This window comes from Carlito syrichta, unplaced genomic scaffold (genome assembly GCF_000164805.1).
Source record: "Carlito syrichta isolate Samal-C Ts95f unplaced genomic scaffold, Tarsius_syrichta-2.0.1 Scaffold304259, whole genome shotgun sequence".
NCBI lineage: Eukaryota > Metazoa > Chordata > Mammalia > Primates > Tarsiidae > Carlito > Carlito syrichta.
In genome coordinates, this window is record NW_007248355.1 from 414,434 (window position 1) to 426,982 (window position 12,549).

General features: G+C 40.3%; 1 protein-coding gene across 1 annotated transcript in view; it reads right to left on the reverse strand.

Annotated features, from left to right (window-relative positions):
- HAPLN1 (hyaluronan and proteoglycan link protein 1) overlaps positions 1 to 12,549 on the reverse strand; it is a 78,657-nt gene that overhangs the window by 30,313 nt on the left and 35,795 nt on the right. Inside the window, exon 2 of the mRNA XM_008059575.1 lies at positions 919 to 1,044. Coding sequence (XP_008057766.1) covers positions 919 to 1,018 — 100 coding nt within the window. The 5' untranslated portion in view covers positions 1,019 to 1,044. The remainder of the gene's footprint in view (positions 1 to 918; positions 1,045 to 12,549) is intronic.

Genomic DNA, 12,549 nt, shown 5'->3' on the forward strand with positions numbered 1-12,549 from the left:
AGTCATAATACGCACAGGAAAACACTTCCAGACAGATTCACACTATCATTTGACCTTCACAAGTCATACTTTTCAACAGTGAATGCAATTTTCTGAGACCACATTTTTGACCTTGAAGATGTAACTTGGTATTTTATGTCTTTTAGCAAACTTATAATGACTCTGGTCCCCTCCCAAATGAGTTTATCTAAAATGAACATCATCATGTGTTTAAACTGTTAAATTCTATGATTCTTACTTTAGTTATTCAGCATGTAAGGAAAAGGAGAGGAACTGCAGCCGTGAGCGCTATCTTTCCTTATTGCATAAGTCTTTCCTAACGCAGGCTGCCCTTATCCGGAGCTGGGACCTAGGAAATAGCTGCATTGTGCTGCAGCCTTCACAGCTCTGGGGCTGAGGATTCAGCTGAGTTGAACAGAAACAGGCAGGGCGATGTGCTGGTCCATAGGAACCAGAGATTTACTGAGGGAGGTTACCATGGGGTAAGCTGCTTTTCCCTGGACCATAGTTCCATGAATGTTCATTGTAGTTACATTGTTCCTCCCAATGAATAAACAGTTACTCTGGTGACCTTACCTCTGAAGTTTTGCTTCCCATGTCTTCCCTCTGCCTTGAATAGAAATTAACTCTATGCCCTCCATTTTTCTTGAAGGTAGCAACTGCACTAAAAAGCACTGACCGGTTTACATCAACTCATTGCAGTTGGTTGTTCTCAACACATTTAACTTTGTCCCAAGTTCTTAATTCTCCTGTCATGCAATAAAATTCAAAAGCCAGGAAGCATGTTCACCAATTAGCAGAAAGAGAAAGAAAAAGTCAGTGCTGCAGAAATAAAATTAAGAAACATCAGTTCAGCCTGGCAACTCCAAGGAACTTACAATGAATTTGACTTTCATCCGAGAGCCTGCCTCTCCTTACCTTGGATGTGGATAACGCTGTCATGACCCAGAGGATAGTTTTCTGAGTGGTGATCAGCCCAGCAGATTGAGATCAGCACCAGAAGAAGTAGACTCTTCATCTTTATAGCCCAGGGAATCTTCTCCACTGCGAAAGCATCACACACAGAGAGGCTAATGAGATGGGGAACCCTTTGGAGTGTTGCACTGCACAACTTATTGCCGCCTTATCATTGCAGAGTGGGTCTGTAAAAATATTTAACCCAATCTGTTCAGAAAGTTACTGTGACTGTCTCTGAGAGCTGAAGCGGGCGGCTTTGAGCAATTCCAGTCAGAGTGCAAACAGTGTTTAACTCTATCTTTGCAGAATTGTAAACCTAGAGACTTAAAACACTGTAGTTGTGATACAGAGAGTTACAGCAAGTAACAAAGAGAGGCAGCAAGGACATAAACAGACCCTTAAAACATTTTCAGCCTCTGACTCTGGAGCGTAAGTTACTAAAACAGCAGTGTGCTATATCTACATATGAATAGGCATCACTCCATCTAATTAGGAACTGAATCCAAAATCAGGGCACATAAAGAATATTTGTGCGAAACTTGACATCATCATTCATTTTACATGCGGCTTCCTCAGCAGATTAGATTTGCTTGTTCTAAATAGGAAAGAGGACACAGAAAAAGTGCACAGTGAGGCAGAAGCAGCTCATTTGTTACAGATTCACTTACCATCTTAATACTGCCTGGGTCTGTGGGAAATGTGGAAAATTATCAACAAACTGGGCTGGGCTTGTGCAGCCACCACTGCAGTCACCCTGATTGATTTTCCATTCATTTCCACCTCAAATGCTGACGCACCCACTCAGAGCGCCAGGTAGGGTCTCTGCAGTCAGCAGAGCCATGGTTGCAGGGGACAGGGACATCCCTGCCAGCCTCACAGAGTAATTAGCCAAATTAAGAGCTGAACTGACAGGGAGGCAGGTCCCAAGTCACAGAGCAGAGTCACTGCTCACTTGTTCCCCACAGAAAGACCAACTTGATAAAAGGGGGCACAACCTCCTAGCCACCATGTGTACCCTGGGAAGGACCAAAAGTAATCCTCAGTGATACCAACCTCATGCCCTCTGCGGTATCTGCCAGGCAAGAAAGTCAGCAAGGCTCCTGTTTCCATGCGAAAACGCAGGCACACACTGACAAGGACTTTTTCTCTGGTGCATGTGGCCGCCTTAACAATATTGGCTATTTTTAAAACTGAAATTGCACAGTACTGGTTTCTCACACTAATTTGTTTTTTCCAAGAAAGCCTGACTCCCTGGAATACTTATTAAACTTGGAGGCCCTCGCAGGCCGGCTTCACTTCAGAGCCTGCTCACTAAGATCCAACGCTCCCAGCATCCCCTGGGACTGGCAAATCTCTGCCCTTGGCCCCCTCAAAATCAGCACTGCTCTGATGCTGAGGAGTTCAGGCTCTCCTGTTTGCTTGAAACCTTTTCTTTTTCTTCATGATGTCATAGAAAAAAGATGATGGATTGGCAAGGAAATTGTGAAACTGACTTGCAAGGGAAACTAAGAATGTTACCTTCAAAATTATGCCTGCCGTAACTATCTTGTATTCAGATGTTTACCTGCTTGTTCTTCTAAGGACTTTTTTGAAATGATTATTTTTTTGTAGTCATAGACTTTTGTCCATAAGATGACAGTGAACAAATATTACCTATTTCCAGCCCAGAACTGTGATTTGGGTGAACAACTATATGAAGGTGACCTTTTGGAATTTGGAATAGAACGAACTAATTATACACACAAACATCAAACAACAGGCAAACACACCAGAATTGTGAGGTGCTCTCTGCCTGTCGCAGGACTCGGGGGGGGGGATGTGGGGGGGCGCTGTGGAGGAGAAGGTATGAAGATAGCAGGTAATCCCAACAGACCAAGAAAGGAACATTCTAGTAAGGGGACACAATGGGCAAAGGCAGAGAATTTGCTACATTAGTTTTCACATTAGTGTGGTCATAGTATGACTATAGTATGACTATAGGGAGTTGTGTCCACACATACACACACACAAGCACACAGGTTAGAGTTGTGTATCCCACCCCTGAAATCACCTTGAATTTCATTGACTTTTTACCTAAAATACATTACTCACAAGCCGGGCTCGGTGGCTCAGCCTGTAATCCCGTGCCTTTGGGAGGCTGAGGTGAGTGGATTGCCTGAGCCCGCAGGTTCGATACCCACCTGGGCAGCGAGACCTCATCTCTACAATAAATCAAAAAATTGGCTGGGCGTGGTAGCGCATGTCTGTAATTCCGGCTACTTGGAAGGCTGAGGCGGAAGGATCGCCGGAGCCCAGCAGGTCGAGGCTGCAGTGGCCGGGAGCGGCCACTGTACTCCAGTCTGGGTGACAGAGTGAGACTCCAACTCAAAAAAAAAAAAAAAAAAAACCAAACAAATACATTACTCACATGTCTATATAGCTCTTTAATTCCACACCATACCATAGTATTTAAAATTATATCACTAAAGGTTCACTCTGATGAATTAAGGAATTGACTGTCCAACAATCCAATTTTAAAATGCAAACATCCTGTGTGTGGTGGGGTAGGATACATAATAATAACAACAATTTCTGTTATTTGAATGCCTACTATCTGCCAAGGCTTACGCTAAGCAAGACACAATGAGTCACACAATGGCTCGAGCAGTCTCCATGACAGATTTCCATTTCCCAGGAGACAGTTACTGTGCTGAAGGTCACTCAATGAGTAGCCACATTTGAATTTGCTTTCAAGCAAATTTACTTTGTTGTTTGTTGTGTTATCTTTTTTATTCATGCTCCTTAACTTAAAATGACTGTGATCTTAAAACCTTGACTCATGTTATATGTGAATATAAACATCTTTTCCAAGGCTCACATATGAGAAGGCAGTTGAATGGTACTTTTCTTAACATGATTTGCACTGCCTTGTTTATTTTTTTAAATTAAATGTTTTTATTTTTATGAATTCAAGGGGTACATTCACAGGTTTGTTACACGGATATACTGTGCGCTGGTGGGATTTGGGCATCTAGTGTACCCATCATTCAAACGGGGAACACTGTATCCAACAGGCAACCCCTCAGCCATCATCCACTTCCTCCTTCCTCACTTTTGAAGTCCCCAGTGCCTGTCAGACCCTCTGTGTGTCCATATATACCTGCCGGTGAGCTCCCACTTAATGTGATAACATATGGTGTTTGGGTTTCTGTTTCTGAGCCTGTTCACTTAGGATAATGGCCTCCAGCTCCATCCATGTTGCTGCAGAGGACATGATTTTATTCGTTTTTATAGCCCTGCCCCCATGAACCCTGCCTCAGTGGCTCACATGTGCACTGACATCTACAGGTATACACATACACACAAAGATACACACATACCTACTTTGAAAAGCCTGGTCTGTCATACTCTGCAGGACCTCGTGATGAGAATGGAGGCTCGGGACAGCATAGTCTCTGAGCTGCCCACATTGCCATCAATGCAACAAGGGCAGGAGGGGGTGAAAACAACTCTCTCACTGGCAGATGCAAAACTGGAAAAGCAAACTTTAGTAACACAACCTTCAAGCAACACGATGAGGGATACATAGTGCTGCACACCAGACTGAGGCTGTGTCACGTCTGTATGCTGGTCCCCAGGGAAGGGCACTCCTTGGATGGGCAAGTGGTTGGGGGCAAATGAGTCTACATTTTGCTTATTGGCATTCTGTCATCATGTTTCCTCTGAATGTCCAAGTATGTGAGGCAAAACTTTTATGTTTCTGATATGAGAAAAGTTTAGGCAATCTGAGGACTTCTATTCAGCCAGCCATTGCCAACCCAGAATTAGCACTGCCGGTTCATCTGTGGTTCACACACAGACCATCTCTTGTCATGGCAGCCAAGCCTTGCTGTCGTGACACTTCTAGACTAAAAGTCAATGTTCCTAGTCAAAGGTAGGTAAGAGGAATGCCATTTTACAGACTCTCTAATGATTGCTAAACCATGACTTGGAAGTTATATTCCCTCTCCAATGTAAAAGCTCAATAGTTTGAGAGAATTGGAGATACACTCATGCCAACAGTCTAATACCAAAGTGGCCAAATTGCTGTTTCTTAAGCACCAACTGCATTAACATTATTGTACTGGGTAGGTAGGAAATAAAACCAAGCAGAAGACTGCTGACTCTACATAAAATATGATAACTCTACATATCACCTGAACCATGATCACACGCCAGGCATGTCCCTGGAGTTTCTTCCAGGTAGCTGCTATTTCTCAGAAACATTTAACTGAGATTGTGTTGTTAGGCGCATCTTTTAGTTCTGGAAGTGGAGTCTTAGAGAGTGGGGAGGTGCCCACGTATGCAGGAAGAGCTGGGGTCTGGCAGAGTGACCCTAAGTACTGCTCTCTCAGCCACCACTGGGGTGTTCTGCCTGGCCTTGCTGTGCCCCAGCTAGTCTCACAGCTATCTAAGTTCTCTCTCAGGCTGGAATGCCATCCTCTTCCCTCTCACAAGGTCAGGGTTCAGCACGTGCCACATTCGCCTCTAAGGTCTGATATTCTCACCACATCCTGGTGTCAGAGCTGTGTGCTGAGACAGAACAGATGGGAAGCAGGGACTTCAAGAAAACAGTGAGAAGTACTAAAAGAGCTAGGACAGAAGGGACATTTCTCACTGCTTAGAAGTTTACAGGTACAGTATGTTTATCGCAGCATTGTTCACAATAGCAAGAACCTGGAATCAACCATACTGTCCATCAAAAGAAGACTGGATTAAAAAAATGTGGTACATATACACGATGGAATACTATGCAGCCATAAAAAAGAACAAAATCATGAACTTCGCAGCAATCTGGATGGAACTAGAGTCAATAATATTGAGTGACTTCTCACAGAAACAAAGATCTGAGAATCACATGTTTTCACTCATATAGCGGACCTTGAACATCCATGTAATACTATAAGAAAAGGACTGACAGTGGTGGGAAACTATGGAGGGGAAGGGAGGTGGGATTAATGGTAGTCAATATCTGTCTGGGGACAGGGAGACACCCCTTATCAACAAGGGTGCCTGAAACATATTTGTATGCCTAACCCTTAACTGTACCCCACAATATCAAAATAAAAAATATTGATTAAAAAAATAAAAAAAGGAAGTTTACAGGTGTCATTAAATGAAAGGGAGTGAGAAAGTACTTATTTCCTCCATTGAAGATATTTTAAAAAAACAGGCTTCTATTTAGCGTTTGAAATTTGGTTTTAAAGTTATGGGAATTGACGCAAAGGTTGCTAGATACTGAAATGAAAAAGAAAATAGGTGAAGCTAATTCATTTTTAAAAACTGTTCTTTTTTCTGAAGTAACCTTTCTTATCTTTCTGCTGTTCATGGAATTCTAGGCATTTCATGGCATTTTAGGCTTTTCTTTTTTTAAATATAAAAGACTTTATTTTCGTTCTTGATTTAAAAAAAATACACGGTTTGAAAGAAAACTTATTGTATTCTGTGGTTCATAATGTATGCAAATATAACACATATGCTAATGAAATACCAAGAACATTCAATTGCAAGAGTTCATTTTAAGAGAAGTGGTGCAATATTAAATCTAAATCAGCTTTCTGATATTTGGTGTATACACTGTAATTCTTAAATAAATGATTTACAAAATTTGTTTTGAAAATTTCTCTCATTTAGAAAGAATTTCTCATGGGGTTAAATGTTAAATAAAATATTATAACTATTAAAATTATTAAAAAAATATTTTAAGAAAACAGCAATATGAAATTTTTTGGTGGGGAAATAAAAGTATTAGTGTTTTTACTGGCATTTGTATTAATGTTTAAATATAGGTAAATCTTTCACTAATCAAAGTAAAACATTTTTTCAAAGTGTAGATTTTAAAACATTCTTATTTAGCAACTTTTTTTTAAAAAATGGCAACCTTATGCTAACCCTTGTCTGTTTCATTGGTGGTGGGTTCTGTTTCCTGCTCAGACACTAGAAGTATATGAGATTCAGATGTTAGACCACTGGCTTCAGCAATGGCCGACAGACTCAGAGTAGGAACGCATATGGACTCAAGTGTGTGGAGGGAACCACAACTAATGTTCATAAGGCTAATAATAAGATTTTTATCTAAGTCCCAAGATTTACTGCACACAATGCAGAACTGCATGGAACAAATCCAAGGTTCAAGAGTGGGTGAAAGGGAACAACAAACAAACAAAAAACACTTCATTCAACTAAGCAATAATATCTCCCTCTGAGAGTGAGCCTGGATAAACTTGCAGGTGAACTGAGCATTTCCCTAACATATCGACAATTCCGTGAAAGTGCGAGGCAGCTACAAAGCATTTCTGACACCCTAGAATAGATGCCCAGAATGAACCCTCTCCCCATGGTAACCCTTCCATGCCACCACTGCAGTCTGTTGCTCCCTCACCATTGGCATGGTCCTTGGGCACTCTGATGAATGGGAAAAAGCCATGGATCAGAAGGAAGAAAATGTGAGCTCTGTTCTAGGTCTTATATTGATAACGTTAGGCCTCAGTTTCTTCACCCACAAAACAGGAATAAAACAACTTCTCCCCAGTTGAAAAGCGTTTTTGAAAAAAGTGTAGGTTGGGCACAGTGGCTCAGCCTGTAATCCCAGCAGTTTGGGAGGCAAGAGGATTGCCTGAGTCTCGGGGGTTCGAGACTAGCCTGGGCATCTTGGTGAGACCTCATCTCTACAATAAACCCCCCCCACACACACACGCAAACTAGCCAGGCATGGTGGTGTGCATATGTAGTTCCAGCCAAAGGATCCAGCCAAAGGATCACCTAAGTGCAGCAGGTCGAGGCTGTGGTGGCCATGAGCGGGTCACTGCACTCCAGCTAGGGCGACAGAGTAAGACTCCAACTCAAAAAATAAAACTAAAAAAAAGGAAGAAGAAAAACGTACAGAAACTACAAAGACTAAGGTATTGTTACCGTATCAAATCAGTATGGCCTACCTTAAACTTGATTGCTTTTTATGGATGAATGCAAGGAAAATAGCAAACCAAAGATATCTTTGTCTCAGGGCGGATGAATCCTCCTGTAAATCCACTATTTAAAGTAAGTTCAGGAGTCAAACCCCAGCAGCAGCAGCAGCCCTGGAAACTGTTAGAAACGCAAATTCTTGGTTCCCACCCGGATATACTGAAGCAGAAACACTCGTGGGTCATGCGGGCAGTGCTTCACAAGCCCCGCCCCCTTGCGTGATTCTCAGATTTGAAAACCTCCTGTCTAAGCTTGTGAGTTTACCAGGTGTCCTTCAACTGGGGAGGTTGGGCTTCTGAGACTTGTCAGTTTCCAGAAATAAACCTGGGCCTATGTTCATTTTTCTCTCTACTTTTTCTCACTTTTCTTTTTTTCTACAGTGCGTTTTTTTAAAAATAAAAAGTGTTACTTGAGAACATTAGAAAGGAATACAAAGAGCATATTATTATCTTAAAATTGCAGACGATGAGTGGGTATTTTCTTCTTATTTCACAAACTATTTATATTGTTGCTATGTTTATAAAAATTAAGGCAAAAATTGTATAATCAATTTGGAAAGATTCTCATTCAAAAATATTTAGCAATTTAAAAAATGTGTGTCATGCAGAAGTATTGTTTGCCAAGGTTTATCTTCTGGAAGCTGAGGATAACTGATATTCATTTTACCGAAGCAGTCTCTGACCCATCTCAGTCTGGCTGGGGACTCTGGGTACCTCAGCAGGTCTGATGGTGCAGTTTCCTCAAAGCATCTGGCCCAGTGCTCCTCTCCAAAGCCAACACGGCTGCTCTTGCAGGCTCATATCCAACAATGGAAAGTGGGTAGAAAGGGAGCGGAAAACAGGAGGAAGCTGTGAGGGAACATTATGGGAAGAGAAAGAGGAAGGGAAAGTCCACTCAAAAGCAAGAGGAAAGGCACCAGAGACAGCAGAGGAGTAAGACATGATGACTATTTGATACACTGCCTCTAAGCTTAAGGAAATAAAAAGTCACAGCAAAATACATCCTGAACTAGTTCCTAGATCTAAGAGTTTCTCAACATGGCTTCTCTAAGACAAGATTTTTTACAGAGTTTAATGTCAAGTTGGAGGAAAATGATCCACTGTGAAAAACAGAAGTGAATAAGGTGTTCACGGACTTCCCAGTGTTCTATTTGAATGATATATACCAACATATTTGAATAATATAAGCCCACACTTTTCAATTTAGTAGTTATTAGACTTGTCAATGGCTGCAGTTATTGCTAAGAGCACATCTAAGCACCCCTCAGCCCTTACAGAGAAACAGCTTAGGTTTAGAGCAAATCATTTCAAAATGTCTGTTTTATTGAATATCACTTAGTTCTGGATGTTTCCACAATTTACTTATGGTGTCTTTCCGAGTTAAAGATCTCAGAAGTAGTGAATTATGGATTTGTGCCACACAAATTGGAGGTTGAACCTCAGATACCCATGACTTGGACACTTGCATTTTAAAAATTTATAAATTGACCAGTGCAATGGCTCACACCGTAATCCTAGCACTTTGAGAGGCAACGGTGAGTGGATTGCTTGAACCTGGGAATTCGAGACTAACCTGGGCAACATAGCAAGACCTCATCTCTATAAGAAATCAGAAAATTAGCTAGGTGTGGTGGTGCACACCTGTAGTTCCAGCTGCTTGGAAGGCTGAGGAAGGAGGATTGCCTGAGCCCGGGAGGTTGAGGTTATGGTGAGCTGTAATCCTACTACTACACTCCAGCCTGGGCAACTGAGCGAGACTTTGACTCAAAGAGTGAGACCTCACATAACAAAATAAAATTTAGGAATCATCTCTTTCTTTTCCTTTCCTGTAATTTGAAATCAACCTGTTTCTATCTTGTTTTTCTCCCTAACATTTCTCCTGTCTTTCGATCCTTTCTCCTGTTTCACTTTTTCCCTTACATTTCTCTATTCACCACCTCCAAATTGTTCCTACTCACTCTTAGATCATCTCTTCTCTTTTTCTACGTTTTTTATGACTACATCATTTGATATTTGACATGGTCACAGAATTATATACCATCTGAGCCAGGAACAAAGCAAACAGAACCATTTCTAACTATATGGGCAGTATGAAAGCATGTCCCTCGGGATGTCCTGGGGAAATGGGGAGGCATGGTGTAGGCACAGTAGAGGAAGGGCAGAAGTTAGTTTCATTCCTGCTCTACTTCTCTTCAGCTATACGACCGCTGAAAAAGTCATTCAACTGTTTCAGAAGCAAGTTTTTCTCTCCATCCATTGAAATAGTTGATATCAAAGCCTATATTTGTTGTTATTATTTATTCTTTTCTTCCTGAGGCTATCAGACCTTTCATTCTACTCATATTGCTTTTTAGGACTGTTTTCATCAGCAAATAAATTCATGGATTTTACAGGGATGGTCTCAATAATGCTTGTTTAAGTAGCAATTCAGTCTACTCACTGTGTTTGGCTGACTGCTCTTGGCCAGCTGTCTCAGAGAATATTGGCAGAGCTGGGACAAACTCAGCAACCCTTCCCTTCATCCAAGTACATTTGCTCCAGCTGCTCATGGGCCATCAGAAGATGCTTTACATGACCCTTGAAGTAGGGGCCAGACATCTCCCACACCAGCTTTTTGAATGGGTTCTACAGTGGTTTTGTTTAGAAATTTTTTAAAACAAATATAATAGGCTTATCTGGATAAAAGCACAGATTGTATTTGGTATTTGTAATGTTCAAGCCTACCTTTTCTTGAATATTTAGGGTAGGTGGGGAAGCAGTATGTATTTAGACAAGGGAAGGAACCACATTTTCTTCTTTCTGAGAAACTAAACGTCTAGAATTGCTGAATGAATGAATGACTCAATGAATGAAGTACATATAGCATGATTTTGGTGGTCAGGTAATAAACTCTGTGAAACTTTAAACTTTTTCTAAAGTGATTCCTAAAAGTTTTGAACATTTCATTCAAAGTTTATTTGCATGCAATACCTTAAGTAGGAATTGTATTCTCTAACTCAATTCATCTTGAGGTTGGGGAAGGAATTCACAGATATAATGAAGATAGTGATGTATATTTATTTTATATCATATTTGACTCATTTCTCTAGTATGAAAGGTACAGGGACAAAAAATGACATCTCTCCACTTTTTGCAGCGTGTTTTCTTCAACCAGGAAGCTTTTGAAATGGGACAATACCAGTGGAGAGGTAGTTGTCAAATCCTAATCATATGATAGGTAGGAAAGATTACAAATTGTGACTAAACCAAAATTGGATGTTATGATCAATTTGTGTTCTTAGTGTCTTTTGCATGTGTTGCCACATGTCAGAGGTGAGGTGGCATATGTCACGGAAACACCAATTCATTCTCACATTAGAAACTTAAAATGTCTTTTTCCCTAGATGTTTCCTGGGCAGTCAACAAGGTCACGCACAGGGAATTCTAGCGATGTTCCCAATATGGTTCATTATTCTCTGTTCATCTAGGGGAGAATTCACAATCTGTTGGAGAAACAATGTTATCATTGGTAGACAGGAGATTCTGGTCCCTAGGAACATAAGAAGTAACTATCATAGCTCCGGCATGTTTCTGTGAGCTCTGGTTAGATACTATCTGCAGGGGTTCTCAGTGTCTACTCAAACATTTTTCAGTTATATGAGATTCCTAGGTTTCACTGGGGTCTGGTTTTCATCATTAATAGTCTGGTTTTGAACTATTAGCAGAGGAAGTCAGTAAACATATGTTAAGCAATACATGTTGATGACGACAGTGTCACTGTAAGAAAATAAACCTCTTATCTTCCCCTGTTTTTATCTCTGGGAAATTTATCCTATTTGTTCTGCTATGAAATCATAATTTTACCACAGAACATAAAGAACTAGACAACAACCAATATGAGTGTTATTTTGTAATGTTATTCAAAATTCATCCTTCATAGGCTGCAGAAGAAAACATTAATATTTTATTGTTACATATACAGTCATCAGAAAACAAATCATCTCATGAACAAATTCCTAAAAGACAATTAAATCTGTCTGAATATAAACTAGTAGTGCTGCACTTAGGCTAACTCATAACTTCTTGTAGTTTACTGTACTAAATGCTGCTATGGTACATCGGCCTTATAATAAATACCCTTTACTAGATGTGCTTCTGAGGCCACTACAGGAAAGGCATTGGTCCATAGATTCACTCGTTGTTGGTCTTATGATAAAAAATCTCAGTAGCATCAACAACAAAGTACTATGTTGAATAATATAAAAATAGCCTTTAAAACTATTTCTTTTAAATATAGGATCAAATGATTCATTATCATTATCAGGAATAGTAAGTGATTTTTGAACACTGACAAAGAATTTAGCTCTAAATTAAGATCTTTACAAAGGTAGACATGACTTATTTCTTAATGAACTGCATTTTCAATAGCACTTACACAAAGTCATTTTAAAGAAACAAGAAGGCCCCTTTTAACCAACGATGGATAGTTTTTTTTCTGAAAGAGTCTAAAATAATGTTCTAGAAACTATTAACAGCTTAGATTACTGTCTCATTGTTTCCTAACTATAAAACACAAATCCAAAATGGACAAAAGCAAATAAAATCTAACCAACTTCCATTTTAAATTACTCTT